At 42.0% G+C, this 21,997-nt stretch overlaps 1 protein-coding gene across 2 annotated transcripts in view; it reads left to right on the top strand.

The window, feature by feature from the left end:
- Positions 1-18,715, top strand: part of Ipcef1 (interaction protein for cytohesin exchange factors 1) — a 56,942-nt gene extending 38,227 nt beyond the window's left edge. For both annotated transcript variants that reach the window (XM_035440417.1, XM_035440416.1), the window contains exons 7-8: positions 10,443-10,636; positions 17,741-18,715. In XM_035440417.1, coding sequence (XP_035296308.1) covers positions 10,443-10,636; positions 17,741-17,944 — 398 coding nt within the window. In that variant the 3' untranslated portion in view covers positions 17,945-18,715. The remainder of the gene's footprint in view (positions 1-10,442; positions 10,637-17,740) is intronic.
- Positions 18,716-21,997: the final 3,282 nt, after the last annotated feature.

Below are 21,997 nucleotides of genomic sequence, written 5' to 3'. Positions count from 1 at the left end.
TGTACCTTCCTTTTCCCTGCCCCTACAGTCTTCTGTTGTTTAACTTTTCAAATGAGTGTGGTTCACTTCTTACAACCAAGACCAAATATTGAGATAATCCTTCTGAGTGCCCCTCACTCCATCTCAAATTCATGGCTTCTTCAATTATTATTGTTGTATATATATATATAATATATATATATATATATATATATATATGTACATGTTTATATTCAACCCACTGAATCCCTGGAGAAAATGGATTCTTTTCATCTTAGCAGCTATTAACAGTCTGCCCCTAGGGGTAGGGCCTTATGACATCTGTGTTGGCAAGTCAATTGGTGTCATTTGTGCAAGTCTTGTTTAGGCAGCCATGTTGTTGGGATTTCGTGGGTGCAGCTCCCTCGCCTATGTAAAAGACACTGTCTAACAGCAGACATCTTGGTTCTCTCATGCTTACAATCTTTCTGTCTCTCTTTCTGGAATGTGCTCTGGGGGTTGCATTATAGATGTTATCAACTGGGACTGTGCACCCCGCAGAAATACAGATATATTCTTATGGACTGAAGCCTATAGCAGATAGGTCACTCTTTGCTGTACATCTTTGTGCATTTGATGATATGTAATGTCATGAATACCCATGACAGTCTCTCAGAGGTCCACCATGTTTGGCATCTTCTATATTTCTTATCTGCTTACTCCTCTCCAAGCATCAGACAACTGCTGTTGTTTTTAGTTTTACTGAGATTAACGTAAAACTAGGCTTTTGTGAAACTCACTAGGTGGTCCAGCTGGCCTCAAATTTGCGTAAATCCTCTTGCTTCAGCCTCCAAGTATGCTGCTATTACTGGCATGTGCCATGATTCCTGGCCAATCATTTTTATTATTTCTTTGGGGTTATCTTTGCTGATGTCCACATGGTTACAGCCACAGAGATGTAACCTTTTCAGATGGACATTTTCCCATCTGGTGTAGGAATTATTAAACTATTCCCATGTCTTTCCATGGCTTGATGTGTTCTTCTTCTTCTTTTTTTTTTTTGTTTTGTTTTGTTTTCAAGACAGGGTTTCTTTTGTGTAACAGTCTGGCTGTCCTGGAACTCAAAGAGATCAGCCTGCCTCTGCCTCCAGAATGCTGGGATTAAAGATATGCACCACCACCACCCAACTGTCTTTTTCTTAAACAATTACTGAGCAATATTCCATTGTGTGGATTGATCTCATTTTATCTGTTTAATTATGAATGACATCAGAGCTGCTTCTGTGTCTCTAAAATGAGAGTCAAGGCTTCAGGTTAACACCTGTGTGCAGCTGTGTATAGTTACACATTGCCAGCTCTTTTGGGTTAACACCAAGGTGTGCCATTGCTGAGTTGTATAATAAGGACTTTGTAGGAAGTGATAGGCTGCTGTTTTCCAGGACACTGATGTTTTCCATTCCCACAAGCAATGTATTAGAGTTCCCTATGCTTCTCAGGCTCAGTAGTATTTACTGTTGTCTGGTATCATGGATAAAAGTCTCCAGCTTGTGACAATATTGTCAGGTGTAGAACCTTTGAGATGAGGGCAGCTAGTGGGAGGAAACTGCTTGCTAGGGACCTATAGCAATTTAAAGGGTTAATACCATTTTTACAACTTAAATGAGAAACTCCTTCCAGCACTGATTTTTGTGTGCTAGTGGTGTTTGCATGTGCTCTTATTGCTCTCTCTCTCTCTCTCTCTCTCTCTCTCTCTCTCTCTCTCTGTGTGTGTGTGTGTGTGTGTGTGTGTGTGTGTGTGTGTGTGTGAAGATGCATGTGTGCACAAGCATGAGGAAGCCAAAGGTTGATAGTGAGTCTCTCCTTTGACTCAGAGCCCTTTCTTGAGCTTGGATCTCTGCTTGGCTAGGCTGCCTCTGACCAAGATCTTCAGAGATTACCCCTCTCTTCACCCCATGCTGGGGTTACAGATGCTTGTCTTGTCCTACTAAGCCAGCTTTTTGTGTGGCTTCTGTCAATCTACACCCAGGCCCTCATACTTGCTCACCAGGCATCTTACCAACTGAGTCAACTTCCCAGTCACCTATACTGATTCTATGAGGCTATTGTTTCCTGCTGTGTAAATGGTTTGAAGTCACTTCTCTGTGCTCTGTCAACAAGACACAATCCTGCCTGGCTTTATCTACATGTGTAATCCCATCCCCCCTCAATATCTTCTATTTTAAACACAATCTTTCTCCCAGATGTTCTCATAAGTCCTCAGTGACATCTTTTATTATCAGTCTGTTTCTTCCATCTATAGGCATCCATCTATTCAATGGTCTATTGTTTTTCTGCCCTGTCTCAGACTATTCTTTTCATTTTTATTGAAATCTTAATATCTAGGAAAATATTTTTTACCCTGTTCTTTTTCAAGGGTGTTTGGTATGTCATTGATCATTTTAATGTCCAGATACTTTTTATACTATTGTATCCTTAGAATCAACCTGGAGGAAGTATGAGTTATTATGATTTAAATTTTTTCAATTCACGAAATTATTCTTTTAACCTTTTAAAGTTTATCTTCTTTTACATCTTGTAATAACATTTTATGATTTCTACTCTTCTCTACAGAAGCCATGAATCTATTTTGTTAATTTCTACAAGTTATATTTTAAATGCTACTTTAAGTCCCATTTTTATTTTGCTTGTGACAATCTATCACTGGGATAAATAAATGGTTCCCCTTGCTCATGTGTTGCCCTGCTCATGACTGACCCCAGAGCCTTCCATATGCTAACCATGTGGTCTGTCACTGCACCACACACTCATTCATGATTGCATAAGTGCATTTAAAATGAAGCATGTTTGTAAAAATTTCAACTTTTTTCTTTATTCTCTTATTTATATTTATGTCTCTATAAAAATAAATATATATAGCTCACATATATTCATATTTGATTATATTAATCAATCATATTTTATTTTTAATTAATATATTTATAATTCATTGCAATAATACATGAATACAAATGCATATTTATTTATGTCTCTGCAAATGATGAAAGTTTTGTTCTTTTATCTCCAGACAGCATATGTCTTATTTAATTGTCATGTTTTGGGAAGGCTGTACATCCCATGTGGCTATAAATGGTATAATGGACATTTTTGTGGTGTGGTTGATATCATCGGCAATGTTTCTCCATCACCACAAACTTAGAGAGGGACATTTTATTTTCACTTTCTCTTTATGAATGAAGAAAGCAGAATTTAAGGTGATAGGGTAAACTGCTTCAAACAGTAAGTATTAAAGGTGGGACTACCCCAGGAAATGTAGTTCTGTTTCAGTCTTGCTCTGAGTTCTGGGGTTCCCTCCAGCAGGGCTCAGACTGCATAGGGCCCCCAGGATCTTTAGAAGAAATGAAAGGTCAAATGTTACAGGCTAAGCCAGGAGAGGCATTACTGTGTCTAGTTCGGCAGACTAAGGACCGGGAAGAGGTGTAATATACAGTAATATACACCTCTTGATGTTGTGTGTTTGTCAAAAGCATCTGAGATATTTTAGATTAAAACACAAAGACAGTCTGTGACATTGTCCATTTCATGTCCATATTTATTGACACGTTACATGTTGTACCACACAAACAAGCGGGATCTTAAAACCACATGACTCTACTCTGAACAGGCATTCGGTGTCTGGGGTTGAGTTGTGGCACCTGGGGCCTACTGCAATCCAAACCTTAACCCCTGGACATGAAAATGCAAAGTGACTGTTGGAATTATTCTCAAACATTTGAAAGTGGTATACATCTTCCTGTGTGTGAGTAGTGAAATAAACACTGAAGCTTGAATCATCAGTGTCATCATCTGTCCCAGGGCTGCACCTGTGGGGCGGCCTGTGCCACCACACCCAGCTTACATGATCTCTCCTTCCCCAGCAGTGGGCTGGCAAGCTGGTACCCCATAGCTCTCCATTTTACATGATTTCCTAGGATTGATCTCAGGTCCTTATGCTTGTAAGGCGAGCTCTTAGCTCACTGAGCCATCCGTTTAGCATTCTCATTCTCATTTCTAATCACTCATACCTTTATTGTATGCTGTGCACGCAACTCTCCTGATGCAGAATGGAAGTGCTTCCTTATCCTATCTATCTGCCGAGTTCAGACGGAGTGGTCCTACATTTTTGGCCATCCTATGTATTTCCTATCCTTTAAGCAGGAAATGTGGGCACCTCAGCATCCAAAGCTCTGAGTAGGCCATTTTCTTTTGCAGGAGGAATAGCAAAAGCAGGGGTCTGAATATTCAGCTAGGTACTGTTCCACTATCTGCAGATTGTCTGACTCAAAAGTCTCCTTTGAGCTTTATGCGATTGAACTGCTCTGTCCAGACTGTATTCACAGTATATCATAATATAGAGAATGATAACCTTGGGCCTAAAACCCATGTTTGTACCACACCGTGTTTATAGGATGTCACAGCATAGAGAATGATAGCTTTTGATTTATAACCTACATTTGTCTCCTTGTGCCTGTGGTCAAGCTCTGTGATCTTTCAATAGGTTGAAATTCTCTCCTTGATGTCAGTGCTGATGAGGCTGCCTCACAGGGCTGTGGGAAGATCCTGGGGAATGTTGGTAGAACCCTTAATGCAGTGTCTGTCCCAGAAGGAAAACATGGTGTGTGGTAGCTGCTCCACATGCACAGTGGCAGAGACTGGAGACTTGTCCCTCAGTGTTACGCTCTGCTGACATGTGCTTGCTCAGAAACACTTTTATGTTCAAATTAGTTGTTCAGAGTTGTTCTTTGAGTAATTGAATTCTGCCATTAATTCAAGCCTTGCTATGTTGTAGGACTGTCAAATTACCACATAAAGAATGGCCATAAACGCCTTTTAATCTGTAGGCATCAGGTGCTATATGTTAAATATCATTTTCAGGATATGCAGTATGTACAGATCACCATCCTCTTGTTTGCTTTGTTGGTGACAGGTGTCTTCTTCTGTGGCTTTTTTTTATTGTTGTTGAACACTAGAACATTGTATGTGGAACTTACAGTGCTTTTTTTCCCCTCCCCAGTACTTTGCAAACTCATTACATTTGAAGGTTAGAATGATCTCCCTTGGAACATTACTTGGACTTTTCAACTCCCTGAAAAGGTTTCTTTTTCAAACCCTGGCATGAAATCTGGTGTATGAATTTCTCTCCTATCTTCTGAAGCCAGCTTTTATGTTCTAAATAGAAAATAAACAGCCTCATTCTAGAAAGCAGAAGCAAGACCAAAAATAAGACAGTGGGGGAGGCAGAGTTGAAAATGCAGCATTTCAAGGGATAATCTGCATACAGTGTTCTCGACAGGCAAATTCTGGGCCTCTAGGAGCTGTCCTGTCCTGCCAGGAGCAGACAATAGGATGGCTTGTAGGAGGAGGATGAGGAGGAGGGAGCCACACATTCGTTTTGCACAGTCTCAGGAAGGAGAGAACTTGTAAGCATTAGTTAAAACATTGGTATATCTTCAGTCTTGCTATAAAGGACCTGGATTATAGTTACTGTATATTTTTTAGATATAGTCATTTCAATATATATATATATATATATATATATATATGTATATTGTTTTGCATGCATGTATGTGTGTATGTATGTGTGTGTACCATGTGTGCCTGGTGCTTTCGAGGTCAGAAGATTTCCTGGGTGGAATCTGATGGAACTGGAGTTACAGATGGCTGTAAGTCACCATGTGGGTGCTAGAAATTGAACCTAGGTCCTCTCTAACAGCAACAAGTGCTCTTAAGCACTGAGCCAATTCTCCAGTCCCAAGGACCCGGGAGCTATGCATACCATCCATTTCTGACTCTAACAGACTCAAATCTAGAGAAGGTCTTTGACACATCCTGAGTTAGTGTAGCTGACATGGAGGGTCATCAACAGTTATTTCAAGTTCTTTTCTCTTCACCCTTTGGCGTGAGGTGCTTTCGGGCACTGGTTTCAGGTGTACTTCATTTGAGCAAAGCTGGGTTACTTTCCTTTTCTCTTTGATTAGCATATCGCCCAGAGACAGCCATGGCAGCTTTGTGGACTAGTCTCAAATTTCTGGTTGTCGTTCAAGTCCCTCTCCCCTCCAATGAATCCAGGCTGGCAAGATTTTGCCAGTAGGTGGTCCAATTTTGCTACTCAAAGTATAGTCAATGAACCCAAGAGCTTGCCAAAAATCTAGAAGATCTAGAAGGGCTGGGGAAATAACTGTGCAAATACAAAGTCGTAGATTTGATCCCTATTGCCCATGTGAAAATCCATTTGTAGTGGATTGTTTGTTGTCCCAGGGCTGAAGAGGTAGAGAGAGATGTCCTGGGACTCACCAGCCACCCCAGGCTACTACTCCATGAGTCTCAGATCTGTTTGAAAGACTTTGAATCCAAACCAAAATGGATTTGGTCTGAGGAATGACAACCAAGATTGACATCTGGCCTCTATATGCAGACATGTAAATGTGCGTGGGCACCAGTATATACAGGAGCACACACTTGTGCATGTGCACACACACATGTATGCACACATACATGCACACTTATACATACACACATGTATTCTTGTATACGCAGGTGCACATATGTATATACTTATACACACACACACAGGCACACACACACACACACACACACACACACACCACATACACACACACACACACACACACACACACACACACACACACACACACACACACACATTTTAAAGTATTAGTGCCATCCCTGATGGCTGAAACAGAACCTAAATTTTCCTAAGCTTCCCAGGAGACTGTTTCTCTGTTCAAATTTGTGAAGAATGGTCTAGAAACACATGGACCCACACAGGATGGGGCTTTTATTTTTAGTACCCACTACTAATTGGCAGTTGGGGAAAAAATAACCATTTGCTTTTCAAAACTGTTTACTTTCTTCATCTATATGATAATGCCTTCAACCTTGACAAAGTACTAGTGAGTTTAGAGTCAACAGGCCATAAGGTGCCCATGTGTCAATGGGAATAGAAGTCCTCCTGTCCCACATGGGAAGAGTACGATACACACTCGAGAGGAGACACTTCACTGTCAGACAAAATCCATTTGTTTTGTCTTGGGAGATAAGGGAGGTAGAAATAACTCACTTGGCTTTCATTTCCATTGGGAGAGAGATGAGGGATCTTTCCTGCCAACCCTTTCTTCTTTATCTTCACAATCTGGTAAGACAAGAAAGATAAATTGGTGCTCTCTACAATGAAATTATAATTCAGAAAAGAATTATGTGTGCACAGAAAGGGATGCTACATTTATTTCACTACGAGACTAAACTAGAGGGGCTAGAGGCATGGCTCAGTGGTTCAGAGTACCACTTGTTGCTGTTGCAGAGGACCTGGGTTAGGTTTCCAGCATTTACATGGGGGCTCACAACTGTCTACAACTCCAGAGAGGATCTGATGCCCTCTGACCTCTGCTGGCACCAGGCATGTATGCACATGGTGTAATATACAGACATGCAGACAAAACACTCTTACCCATAAAATAAAATAAATAGATATTAATAAGTAAGAAGATGCTAAAATCCTAATCCAGAGAGGCTTAATTGTAAAAGCCTGAGCTCACACAGCAATCAATCAGGTCACCATATAGCAGTGCCCGGAGGGGGTGACACAGCAGCACTACAGCAGATACCCCAATTCAGAAGAACTCATCTCTCCTCTACTTCATGGTCAGGGGCAAGCTGTATTACCACACTTGGGTAGCTTTGGGTTCCCCTTTATCCTATTTCCATTATCACCTGTGTCTGTTATTACTACATGTTCATTTTATGGTCCCACAATGACCTAAACACTAGCCACTAACCAGTAAAAATGATACAAATCCCCTGTCCAGGTTGTGGACTTGATTGAGTCACAGACTTGTCTCCCAGGTGTCTGGTAACACACTGTACCTCTCCTAGAATAGGACACACTGGAAAGCCAATGAAGTCTTTTCTGTACTCCCAACGGTACTGTCTGCTCTTTTATTTTCTATCAGTGTGTGAATCACTTCAGAATTGCATTATTAGAGGTCTGACATTCATCTTTCAGGTTCTGGTTTCTGCTGAGGAAGAAGAAGCAGATTGCTGATTTGTTTTTGTTTTCTAGGTGGTCTTTAACTGGACATACCCACTCCTTATGGATCTTGTTTCTGGATGGGTTGAGCAGAAAGTGGTTATCTTTCAGACATTACAGATGACTTCCAGAAAACCATGTACTAACTTTTACCCACATATACACACATACATGCACATGTACACACACAAGCTAATTAATACCTTCATAACTAACAATTCAAAGTCTAAACTAGGGAAAGAAGTGTGTGTGTGTGTGTGTGTGTGTGTGTGTGTGTGTGTGTGTGTGTGTGGTGTGTGTGGTGTGTATGTGTCAGGGGCGGGTCATGGTATTTTTAACAAACATGTTTTATGCAAATATGTTAAAAGATAATAAAAAGAATCTGAAAAAGAAATGCTATTCATTTTTTCTTTTTTAAATTTGGAGAACACACTCTGTGCCTTGTCATCCCTAACCTCTAAGGTTATTTTTATCTTTACTGATTTAATATCAGTTGAACCAGATGACTTATCTTACTACAATTTCACCCTGGCATAATTATGCACATGATGTATTAGTGGAAAACAGATTGTGTTTTTACCTCTGTCTTTGGTATGTACTGCTTGGTGAGTACAAGGCAATCCAATGAAACAATTCTTTATGTAGGTTTTTCATACATTTGCTTGTTCCTTTAAGTGTGCTCTGCAGATGTTGTTTATGAAATAAATACAGCTAGGGGTTTTTAGGCATAGTACTGCCTTCTTGGCTGTGAAAAAGAGGACATAACAGGTCATGTGTCCTTATGTTTGTGACAAGTTCCCAACCCTAATGCTTCCTTACAAGGTGTAGGTCTCTGCCTTTGTTTCTGTGAAATACGATATTTCACACAGCCCAGGCTGATCTTGAGTTTGATATTTTCTTGTCTCTACCTCTCAACTGCCAGGATCGCAGTGTCTGGCTCCATTTATTGTCGTTGTTTTTAAAGACCTTATACTGTCTCTAGATTATCTCTAGTACTATGGGGTTGTTCTGTGGGCACATCACCTGCTATCATGATACCTTTTAAGAGCCTACTTCCTTTTTTTACCACTATAGTGACATACTTCACATAGCCTCAGATTTATAGTTCTGTGGATTGTAGTTGCTCACAGACCTGTGCAGCTATCATCACATCATGGCTAGAGAACGTTCAGCCCCACAAAAACAAAGCCCTACCCACCACAGGCATTCCTCATTCCTGTCTGAGTCCTCGTCATCCCAGGTAGCCGGCCTCTGGCTCCATGAGTTTGCTTGTTCTGGATATTTCATATGACAGAATCTGTGACCTTTGTGACTGATTTTTGTTTTGTTAGAATTATGATTCCAGGTTTCATCCATGTTGTAACTTGGTGGATGATTTAGCACTTCATTAAGTTGTTGGCTAGTGCTCCAGTGTGTGCATACCACTTTCTCTTCATCCACTCATCCACTGATAAAAACTTATGTTCATTCCCATCATCCACTCATCCATTGATTAAAAACTTATGTCCATTCTCTTCATCCACTCATCCATTGATAAAAACTTTTATGTTCTTCTCCTTTTCCCTCCTGGACAATGCTGTTATGAGTAGCTATGTAGGAAGGCTCTCTGACCCCCCCAAATGTTCTAGGACCTAGTCTTTGTGGTCCCTACTATCCTACCCCAGTCATGTGCCTATCCCTTAGTAGTCTGCAGGGGTTCATTGCTCTCTAGGCTCTGGTGGGCTGAGGCCAGATAGGTGGAGTTAAAAGGGGGAAGATAGTGTATGGCAGGGTGAGAAATACTGTCTTCTACAACCAGGAAACAGGCAGGCTTCTTTCTTCCTCAGAAAACACTGGGAGACATCAGGGCAGTAAGTAGGACTTTATGGCAAACATTAGCTTGCAGGGCTTGCCTATAAGGTAACTTCTCTTCTTCACAGGTTCAGGAACATAGAGGAATTTTGCACCTTGATGAATTATCTCTGAAGCTCTCAGTATCTAACTCTGAGGATGTGCAGATACGATACTCATCTCAGAGTTGATGTCGAAAGGATTTAATACTTAAGGAGGTGTTGAAATGAGATGCGTGTGATTTGTGTGTGAAGAGATGATGAATTTTAAGGGGCTAGAAGTAGATTGAATTGTGTCCCACAAAAATTTGTAGCATTAAAATCCTACACTGTACCCCCAAAGTCTCCAAGCAATAGGTCAGCATGTGGCCTTACTAGAATAGGTTACAATCATACGTCGTTAAATGGTTCATGGTCTCCTGAGTAGCAAAGTAGAGTGATATGAGTGGCCTTCACTTCTGGAGACCAGAAGTCAGGGATGAAGGTGTGGACAGGAATGCTGTAAGTCTGTGATGTCTGATGTTCACTCTTTGGTTTTAACTGGGTTTGTGGATACTGTTCTTTTTAAACAGAAGAAATAAAAGTGTCTGAAGATGATGAGATGGAGAAACTCTACAAATCATTGGAGCAAGCTAGTCTGTCTCCTCTCGGGGACAGGCGACCTTCAACCAAGAAGGAATTGAGAAAGTCTTTTGTGAAGCGTTGCAAAAACCCATCCATCAATGAGAAGCTTCATAAGATCAGAACCTTGAATAGCACATTAAAGGTAAATCGGTCTCAGTCTGTGCTACCTGGGGGGTAGGGGGGGCAGTCTCAGACTGTGCTACCTGAGTGGGGGAGTGGGGTGGGGGGTGAGGGAACTGGGGGTGTGGGGTGGGAAGACAGTCTCAGACTGTGCTACCTGGGGAGTGGGGAGGGGAGGCAGTCTCAGACTGTGCTGCCTAGAGGCTGGAAGCGGGCAAAGAAAAGCTGGCTCAGGGAGATTCATGGCTCTCTCAGAGTGCTTGTGTGGGAGGAGGATAGAGCAGAGAAAGTACCATCTTCATAGTGGGATGACTATGATCTTTTGAAAGCACTGGGTCACTCACAGCAGCATCTGTACATAACAGGCTTCAAGTTTACATTCAGTCTGATTCAAAGTTTGAATTCCCAAATCCCAGATGGCAAGGGCTGTGTGTGATTTGGTTTGGTAATTTTGTGTCTAGCACAATACTTGGCTCTAAAGGTTTTTATTGTTAGAGGATTTCATATGTACGTGAAGTATATTTTGATCAAAACCCACCCCTATTCCCTCCCCATGCCTCTCCCACCACCACTCTTCCCACTCAACTTTGTGTGCTTTTTTAATATCTTGTTTTAAAACCCACCAAGTGTACTTAGTGCTGCCTGTATGTGCATGGGGTAGGACCATCAACTAGAGCATGGGTAGTTGCCCAGGGCCATATCCCTGAAGTAAACTTACTCTCCCTCCTGCTGCCTCAGCAATCAATCTTTTCATCTAGGGGTGGAATGCAGGAGCCCCTTCTAGGTCATGATGGGGTTTGGCCTGGGCCTGATCTTGTTCAGGTCTTATGCATAGAGTCCAGTCACTGTTGGTTTATGTGTTCATGTTCAGAAAGTACTATTCCTTTGCAGACACACACCATCACTGGCTCTTATGAGCTTTTGCTGATTAGCAGCAGATAGCAACCTTTGGCAAAAATAAACAGTAATAGAAATAAGGGTTTCACCTGACTCATTCAACGGTATCATCCCTGTGTGTTATTAAATCAGGAGAATATGTTCTCTCTCTCTCTCTCTCTCTCTCTCTCTCTCTCTCTCTCTCTCTCTCTCTCTGTCAGGGTTCCTTAGTGTAGCCCTGGCTGTCCAGGTATTCACTGTGTAGACCAGGCTGGCCTTGAACTCAGAGATCCACCTGCCTCTGCCTCCTGAGTGCTGGCATTAAAGTCAGGAGCTGCTACTACTTGGCCAGGAGGCTGTTTTCAAATTGTCAGCTGTAGTCACTGTAGCTGAGAAGCATGGTGAGAGCCAGGCAATGGAAGGCACACATTCTGTGGCAATAAACCAACAGATGTTGTCACGTGGGAATAGAGGACAGTGTGCAGGATGCACTGGGGCTATTTTCAGAGCTTCCCCTAATGAAGGATTCCTCACAACAGGGGCATCTTAATTTTACATTTAGACTACAATACCAGCAGGCAGAGGGCAGGGCGCTCTGTGGTCATCTTAAATTAGCAGAAGATCCATAGGCTCTGAAAAGCCTCACTGGGAGCCTGCGATTTAATTCTGAAGTGTGCATTGTCCTTTCATGTTAAAACCCCCAAGTCCTTTTCCAGGAAGAAATGTCACCAATCATGAGCACAATACTGAGACAGCTGAGAGGGTATTGGTAGTCAGACATCCCAGGTAGTCAAGAGAAAAACCAGGCACCACAAAACTGCAACAGCAAGGCTGGAAAGGACAGGGAAAAGAATGGTTCAGTTCTACAAAGAATCTCCAGGTTCAGAGAAATTCTCTAATAGTTAATGATGAAAAGACATCACTAGCACTCATTTTGTGGTGTGTTCAGAGCTGATTAATGTGTTGGGTTATTCAGTGTAATATGCCAGAGAAGGTTGAGACTTTACCATCTTGCAGAATGAATGACTTCATTATTGGAGAGCTATTTCCTGAATATTACAGTGTACCAGGCACCATCCTAGGTCATCGTGACCATGGAGTGGGATGCTCAGGACAATGGAGACAGGAAAATGGATAGTTAAAATGCAGCACAATAAGTGCAATAGTGGGTGCAAGCTTTGAGGGCCTTAATAGCCCAGAGGATAGAAGCAACTGAGTGTCTATGTTTAGCTGACAGCTGGTCCATGAGTAAAGAGTTAGACTATGGGGAAGATGAAGGAAAAGCCCTCAGGGAGGTAGAACATCTATTGGAGGATGATCTGTTTTGTTTCAGGTTGGGAGTAGCATGAAGTAGAAGCCAATGGAATTATGGGTAGCTCAGGATGTTATGGAGAAGACTGAGACTCCAGATTCCATAGAACAACAGATTCTAGACCTGACAACACCCTGTGTGCTCTGACAAAAGGATCAAAGGCATTTGCCGGCCTCTCTGGTTTCCTGTGAATTCTTGTTCTTCATAGTTAAGTCATGTAATGAATGACCCTGTGACTTCTTTTCTCCAAGTAGGTCTCACCATTAACTAATTATCATGAAGCTTGGGAACTTCAAGTAAGAAACATTTCCATTAGAATTTCTGTAGGTTTTTTTGGTCTGGGCATGGCTTGAACATGAGATTCTTCCATTAGCTCTTGTGTTAGTGTGTGACCAAGGTGTCATCCAGCCTGTTCATTTCTCCACTGCTTCTCAGTCTGCATGTTGGCATTGACAGCATTTAGTATCTTGTAGTTTGTGGCTCTGGGCATGCAGGCTCTGTCTGATGAGTGGAGGCTGATCTCAGGTTCTTGTCAAGTAGACTATGTGAAGCAGCTCACACTGAGGAGCTGACTTAGCCCAGCAAGTAAGAAGATAGTGATAGTGAGTGATCAAAGTGAGTGATAACCCAGTTCCCACAGCTAAGCCACTCTGTTGGACAGAAGCAGAGAATCAGGTCAGCCAATAATCCAGAAGAGGATTCCATGGGCAGATGAATCTCAGGAGGTAGGGAATGGTCGGGGTCATCTCAAGGGTCATCTCATACCCAATCTGTTGCTCTCTGCTGTGTAGAAAGCATTCCTTTCCATGGTTCACTTAGGCCTCAGAGAAGTACAGTGCTGGAGGCCCCTGACCTGTAGCTCATGTTATGTTGCCTAGTGATCCTCAACAGGCAACAAGCCCCTGTCATGTGTAAAGTGGCTGTGTTGAAAAATATCAACAAGGGCTAGGTATATAGCTCTATAGTTGAGTGTTTGCATAACATGTACAAGCTTTGAGTTCAACCCCATAGTACTGCAAAACAAACAAAAATAACAACAACAAAATACTACAACGCCCTAGAACAAGAAACAAAAATAAACAGTAATTTATTGACTGAATTATTGTGTGTATGTGTAGCCATGAGCAAAGCTATCATAATTATTTCTTAGCTATTGAAAAAGGACACAAGTGGAGCTTATAAAGTGGGCACAGGGCAAGGGTATTTTCTTGACTTTGGAGTTGGTTATGAAGGAGTTGGTTCATTTTGAGATAATTTCTCATGCACAAACCTTTCTGTTTGTGCAATTTTCTTCACACATGCTGCACTGAGATGAAATGTTTATTTAGAAATACTTTTGACATGTAAAACAATCTTATTTCTAATTCGAATAAGAATATTATTAAAAAATACTTGAAGTCTAGAGTATGGACACCTAAAGGTGTCAAGTAGGAAAATGACCTCAGGTTTACACCTGTTGTATTTGACATGACAATTAGCTGTTTAACCAGAGCTAATGTAGTTTAGGGAAGATATAAACGTGGGGTCATAAAGTTTCAGGGGTATAGAAGTAGAAGAGATTCAGGAGGCCACCAAGAGTGTGACACTCAGAGAACATAGGCACAGACAAAGACAGGCACTCTTGAACAGTCCGGTGTCAAGAGTTCGGCTAATGAGGAACCAGTAAAGTGACTGTCAAGGGACAAGGAAAGTCAAGAGTGTCTTAGAGCAGCAACCAGGTAGACATGTTCAAGGTTTGACAATGACCAGAAGTTTTAGGTATGTTGATGAATATGAAGAAGAATAATTAGCCATTGGATGAGCTAACATGGAGGTTTGGTGGAGTGGTGGGATGAAAGCCTGGTAGACCAGAAGTAAGACTATGAAGGAATGGTCACTGAGGACAAGAGAGAGAGTGGAACCTGAGCTAGACAGAGGTGCCGTCAGAGAGAACTTTCAAGCTAGAAGAAATAACATGGCACATGAGTGTCAGTGAGAATGCCCCAGTGGAGATGGGAGACTGATGAATCAGAGTGTCCTGATCATGAGAGCAGAAGCCACGATGCTGGAGTGGAGAGGGTAGCCTATGCTCAGAGCACAGACCTTTATCTGCACAAACAGGAAGGAAGGTAGTGTGTGTTCTTGCTGGTGTGGGTAGTGGGTACGAGAAGCTTGAGAGTGCTTTTCAGGTTGCTTTCATTTCTTCCAAAAATGCAGAACAAAGTTATCAGCAATGAGTGATGATGAGGAGGAGGTTTGAAATATAATGAGAAGGGCTTTCTTCTTTTCTGATTTTTGTGTATGCACACACACACACACACACACACACACACACACACACACACACACATATGCTTGTGTGTCTGAGTGTGGGCATGTGTGTACAACAGTACCTATGTAGAGGTCAGAGAACCTGTTTGAAACAGGTCTCTGCTCATTTTTGTCTCTCCTAGCTGGCCTGCTGGCTTCCAGGGACTCTCCTGCCTCTGTTTCCCAACTCACTCTAGAAACACTGGTATTTTGGTTACATGCTCCCATGTCTGGCTCTATAAGGGTCTCAGGGTCCAAGCTTAGGTTTTTATCCTTCTGTGGCTGGTATGTACTTCCTTACATGCTGAGCCTTCTTCCAACCTGAGGGAGCTTTAAATAGTCATTTGGAGAGGTGGAGAGAGAAAGAGGCAGAGTGTGATTGCTAGATGACTCTTGGTGACTCCTTTCAACCCTTCTCTCCTTGGAGATTAGGAATAGAGGTAGGGAGGACAGCTTTATTGTCATTAACACATATTAATTAATATCCCACGATTCTGTACTATGAGATATTCTTCACATCCACACTACGTATTCACCATGGACATCCATCTTTCTACTCTTGTTTCCTGGTTGCCCCTCCCTCCTAACACCTTTCCCAAACCTTAGCAATTGCTCTTTTACTTTCATGTTAATTTCTTAAAGAATTTTACATATGAGGGAGAACATGGGATACTTGTGTCTCTTTTTCTTTTTCTTTTTTTGTTCGAGACAGGGTTTCTCTGTGTAGCTTTGGAGCCTATCCTGGCACTCGCTCTGGAGACCAGGCTGGCCTCAAATTCACAGAGATTGCTTGCCTCTGCCTCCTGAGTGCTGGGATTAAAGGTGTGTGCCACCAACGCCCCGCAACTTGTGTTTATTTGCTTTGTTTTCATTTAGCCCAATGCCTTCTAGTTCTATGCCTCAAACAACAGTATTCCATTCTTCATAATGGCTGTATATAAAACCTGTAGTCAGGTTTTAAACAAGTATTATGAGAATGTGCATTGTGTGTCAGTCATTCTCTCAGTCTAGGGGGAGCAGTGGCCTTTTAGACAAACCTGTCAGTCCTCATGAGCTTTCAGTTCAGATGGGGGAGACAAAAGTGTGAGCCCCTGACATTTAGGATGAGAATGATGATTGATGGTCTTGAACTTGAGATGAGAGCAGTGAGTGAGTATGACTGTGAGTGACATATGAGCTGTGCATATGCTTCCATGGGGGTGGTAGAGATGGGTACACTGGGAAATAGGTACTCACTGTCCATGGTAAATAGGTTCTTACTGTCCACATGGCACTTGGCATTGTGTTATGAGCCAAGAATTTAATGAGGGAGAAAATGTATTTTGTCATCTTTTTTAGTCTTGGTTAATTAATTTACCTGTGTGTGTGTGTGTGTGTGTGTGTGTGTGTGTGTGTGTGTGTGTGTGTGTGTGGTGCATGCATGTGAGTCACTCATGCATGCACATGTGGAAGCCAGAAGAAGTGACATGTCTTTCTCTATTAGTTTCCACTTTTTGACTCTCAGGCAGGTCCATTCATTGAATGAGAAGGGGCCTTTCTGAGAGGTTGACTGTACCAGGAGCCCTGCAGATTCACCTGTCTCTGTCCCCACAGCAATGCTGAGGTTACAGGCACATGCAACTATCCTGGCCTTTTATGTGGGTGCTGCTGGTTCAAACTCAGATTGTCTTAGTTGGGGTGACTATTGCTGTGATAAAACACCATGACCAAAAGCAACTTGGGAAGGAAAGGGTTTATTTGGCTTACACTTCCACATCCCTGTTCATCACCAAGGAAGTTAGGACAGGAGCTCAAACAGGGCAGGAACCTGGAGGCAGGAGCTGATGCAGAGGCCATGGAGGGGTACTGCTTACTGGCTTGCTCAGCCTGTTTTCTTATAGAACCCAGGTGTGGCTCCACCCTCAATGGACTAGACCCTCCCACATTAGTCACTAATTAAGAAAATGCCCTAAGAATTTGCCTAAGTCTGATCTTCTGGAAACAAGTTATCAATTGAGGCTTCCTTCTTTTCTTATAACTTTAGTGAAGCCGAGGAAGCAGCACTGATAGGCTATTTTATACTGGCACACACATTGTTCTGGTGGAAAGTTAGGTATCTCATCTTTGAATAAAAAGGGAAACCATACTTTTCATATATAAATATGTGTGTTAATAGAATATGACAGTAAAAATCATTTAAAAATCTACAAAATTTAAAAAGATATATTTTGTTACCTTATGCCTCAGGTAAAGTACTATGTTCCAGTTTTACTTAGTGAAGTTTGGATGGTCAGAGAAGCACCCGTGTGTACAACTAACTAAGCTTCAGGGCATGCCAGCACCCAGTGACACACACTAACATGGAGTCACCCTACTGTGTGGGGTAATAGATGGGTCAAGGGGCCAGCACAGAAAACAGACTGTCTGGTTCTTTCACTAACCTGGGGAGTGAATATATACAGCTTCTTGGTGGCTTCCACATGTGAAGAGATATTGTGCCAGACCTCAGGCATGTTGAGAGATTAGAATATTAATTTGCAAAACCACTTCGGTAGTGTTGTGGTGGATGGGTCTGTGAGTCTGTGAAAGGGCTGAGGAAGTTGACTCACCAAAGTTCAGATGCTCATGTTCTCACTGATGCCCCTTCCTTCCTGTTTTCTTCTCGGCCAGTGCAAAGAACATGATCTGGCCATGATCAACCAACTGCTGGATGATCCTAAGCTGACAGCCAGGAAGTACAGAGAGTGGAAGGTCATGAACACACTGCTGATCCAGGACATCTATCATCAGCAGCAGGTACCTCAGGACCCTGAAGTTGCCTCCCAGGAACTCAAGAACCCCAGCTCTTCTGACTGTGTTGAGAATTCTCTTTGAGCAGAAACCAGGACTGCTCTCTTCCTTGTGACAGTGCCGTCCAAACCCAGTTCCTGAGGCATCATCCCTCCCTGCTAAGGACAAAGCCAGGGAGAAGCCAGTTCTGATGCAGTGGAGTCCCGGCTTCCGTGTGTTGTGTTCATCAATATTGGAGTTGTGGAGTTCATCTGAGCAGGCCTATCTTCTGTGCTCCCACTAGGAGCTGGAAGGAATGCTAGGCTCTAGGTGAGATGTCTAAGGGGTAACCCCTCCTTTGCTTTCAAGAGAATTACATTCTACCACAGACAGAAGGCCTGATTTTTACCAGGGATAATAATTCATAGGAACATTCCGTTTTGCAAAAGAAACATGTAGAATCCCTTTTGGTGGGCTGCAGAACTCTATAAAACATTTCAAGTGGAAGCATTTCTCTCGCAGTAGTTTTTGGAGCTGAACATGTGTTAGCAATTGTGGAACACAAGGCTCTTCTTGTCTTTGGTACAGAGAGCAGTGCCTTTTCAACTTGTTGAGCACTTATTTGAAGAGTCTACCCTAGTGGGATAGAGAGTGGGGAGTCCAGGGAAAAGGCATGCTTTCTGTTCCACTCAGAGGACATCTTCTTATGTGCATGCTTTGCCTAGGGTGGGGAATCTGATTAAGGTGGCCCTGCCTCACAATGTCTAGGAGACAGACTATGCATGACAGTTGGAGACCTTTGTCCTCCACCCCAGCTTCTCTGAATAGTGGTAGGAGATAGTAATCCCCACTGCAAGGGATGGCATACTGTGTTCATCCTTGACTGTGGTGCCTAACCCAGTATGAATTTATATCCAGTTTACTTGGGATCCAAATTCTTAAGGTTATTTCTGAATTGTTCTGAACTTAGAAAAGAACCTAGACGAACAAAACAGTTAGGATTGTTTTATTTTTGTATGTTTATGTGTCAAATAGTATGAGATGTGAATAGCTATGTTTCTTATTTAAATGTATTTATAGAAGTGCAAATTATAGTGTTTTGAAAGACAGTGTTCTATTATGTGTTGTTCAATATATATATATATATATATACATATATTCTAGAAGCATATCATTTTTGCTTGAGAAAAATAGGCATACTAATGACTTACTGAAGTTGTGCTGCACTATAGTATGTGAGGAATGCTCAGGAAATCTCATGGGAAAAATTACGGGAGCATGTATTGATAATTATTCATTTTCTGAATGCCTTCCTTCTATTCCTGCTGCCCCTCCTGCTCCACCACTCTTAAATTTCAATGCTTGTTATACATAATTTTCTTACCTTGAACCTTAGGCTAGCTTTTCTACTCATGAAATTTAAAGTTTATGACATTTATGCCATAAATTGTAAACCCAAAGAAACACATCTCATGAACTCTTGGGCCAAACAAAATATAAACAATATAATTCCCAAATAATATTAATAGAAATTAAGATGTGTTGTTAAAGAGAGCTCATAGAAAAACAATATATTAGTCACAATGACCTCTTCTCATCATAAAAATAACCATTATTTGAGTCCAGTCCCTTTTCTGGGATATAAATAAATAAATAGATCACAAAAAATAACCCAAATTCACTAAGAACCCATTTGGCTCTCACCTGCCCTTTGCAAATTGTTGACATACATATTTGTATCATAGCACCAAATGTGGCTTGACAAATTCAAATAGAAGTAGCCACCTGATCTATATCTACAAAGTAAATGTAAAGTATCATTTCATATTTCCCTGTACTTTACCAAGACTTTTTGTATACTGAAATGAAAAAATAATACTTGCCTCAAGAAAGGAAAAGTTAACCAAGAAGCAAGAGGAACTAGAAGATTCACTGAGTTGAGAGACAAAGTCTCAAGTTGAACCAGGAAAGGACACGCTGGCTCCTCCTTCTGGATAGCACTCAGTTCTAGAGGCTGATGCCTCAACCTCAGGACATCACTGTTGTTAGAAGGGTGATGCTCCAGGACCCAAAGCACAAGGAAACATCAAAGGAAGGTGAATTAGCAATGGAACAAATCTTAGCCTGGGAAAAATCTTCATCCACTTCTTTATTTGCAACATCAAACTACACATTTCCATTACCCTCCTACCCCATGCCACCCCTGCCCCAACTTTTTTTAGTCAGGCCTTATTGCTATATTTAAATGTTTTACTTTGGCTTCTCATTAACATGTGTTTAACTGACCTTTGAATGTAAATTTCTTCAGTAACATTCAGATCTAATGGCAAAATTAGTCCATGAAATTCCTTGACCAATCTGTAGGGTGGTTTTTCAAAGTAACTTCAAGAAAGCCAGAGGAGAAATTTCTGCTTTGATAGAGCCAACCTGCAGAATGTTTCTGAGTTGGTCTCAGTTGTGTCCTGGCCCCCTGGACATGAATGAGCCACTCCCTGTTTCCAATTTTGTAAATAAATACTTTTTCACTCTGTGCTAGGTTCAGTTAGGATGTAGGGGTTTGGTGGCCCTGTGAATCCTCAGCAGTGGTGAGGTGAGGCGGGTGAGGCTGGAGGGAAGTGACCAGATGGCCCCCAGGGCAGGAGAAACCATGATGATCTTTCTCTTGGCTTCAAGTCTCTTCTCTGGTCCAAGATCTGGGACAAGTAGCTCTCCTCCAGCTAATTGCTGGGGAATGGGTTATAGATAGTTAATAGGACCCTGTGGGAGACTGCTGACCTGTCTGTACCAGAACTATGGCTGCTCAGGACACCATCAGTGGACCTTTGAGTAGTCTTTCCAAACCTGTGACACTGGCTAAGGGTTGGGTTTCTCTAGGAGGAGGACTTTTCTTTATTCTTGTCTGAAGGCGAGAGCCTGGTGGGAGAGCCTCCCTGGTTTTGAGGTTTCTAACACACACGGATCCCACATTCTTCCAGTGTTTGGAGGATGTCTTGTTTAGAATAGTTCTTAGTTTTGCCTGTAGCTTTAGTCTGAGACTACAGAGTCCCAGAAAGATCCTGCAGCAAACAATTGCTAGGATTCCAGAACCGAGAAAGAGGTCAGATCTAGAGTCAGATTTCAGTGTGAACCCATGCCTTACATTTACACAGCACTTTGTAGTTTGCGAATTGTATGTTCCAGACTCCTTCCCCCGGTGTCCACTGCCCCATAGGCTAATCAGGATGATTGTCAACTGTGAGTGTAGTGGAATACCTGGCTCAAAGCCTCAAGTGGGAGAGCCAAATGAGTTTGAACTTCAGCTCTGTCAGCCCTCTCTGTTGAGAAAATAATTTCTGGGCCCAGCCTGTTGGCAACAAGAGGTCTGATGGGCTTCTGTGTCTATCATACCAGGCTGGGCACACTTGACTGCCATAGATGGCTTTTGCTGAATCCCCAAGAGTTCTGCTGGGAGCACCTCCTCCCTAATAGTCCTGTCACCTCTGGGTTGTCCAAGCACTGGGGCTTGACCTGATTGTTGCTGCCTCATTTATTCCCGTCTGTAAAAGACACTAGTTGTTCCTATTGTGAGAATGTCAGGGCTGAGGAAAGCAGCATCTTTAAAGAGATGGAAAGTATTTATTTCGTTAATTGTTTTTTCCTTTTGAGCTCTGTTATGTCAGATATGAGAGAGTTAGTGGTTAGGAGTGAGTCCCCTTGTTCTCAGTTCTTAATTTCATCTCATGTGATTATAATGATGTTTATTTCCTCAGGGAGACTTCAGGTCATATTGTCATAGAGATGAAACAAATTAAAAGGAAAATATTTTTGAGTCTTCTGAGGAGAGGCGCTCTACCAGAGAAAGCCATATTTAATTTTATGGACACAGACTTCTTTGTAAAAAAGAAAAACAGTATTTTAATATAGCAATACAAATAATTTAGGTACAGAGAGAGGGTGACTGTCCAAATGTCACATTATATTGAGGAGCTGCTGTGTCCAGATGCAGTTTTAGAATGTATTTCTATTTCCAGCTAACAGAATGGGCTGTATGAAGGAGATTTCCAATTTATTTCCCCTCAAACCCTTTTGTATACTCACTCACAAGAGAAATTGAGTCCTAGATATAGGGGGTGACTGCCTCTCTAAGGTTTTGTCAGACATAATAGTAAAAACTCCTCA

This window comes from Cricetulus griseus, chromosome 2, assembly GCF_003668045.3.
Source record: "Cricetulus griseus strain 17A/GY chromosome 2, alternate assembly CriGri-PICRH-1.0, whole genome shotgun sequence".
Lineage (NCBI taxonomy): Eukaryota > Metazoa > Chordata > Mammalia > Rodentia > Cricetidae > Cricetulus > Cricetulus griseus.
This window is presented reverse-complemented; position numbering and strand designations above follow the sequence as displayed.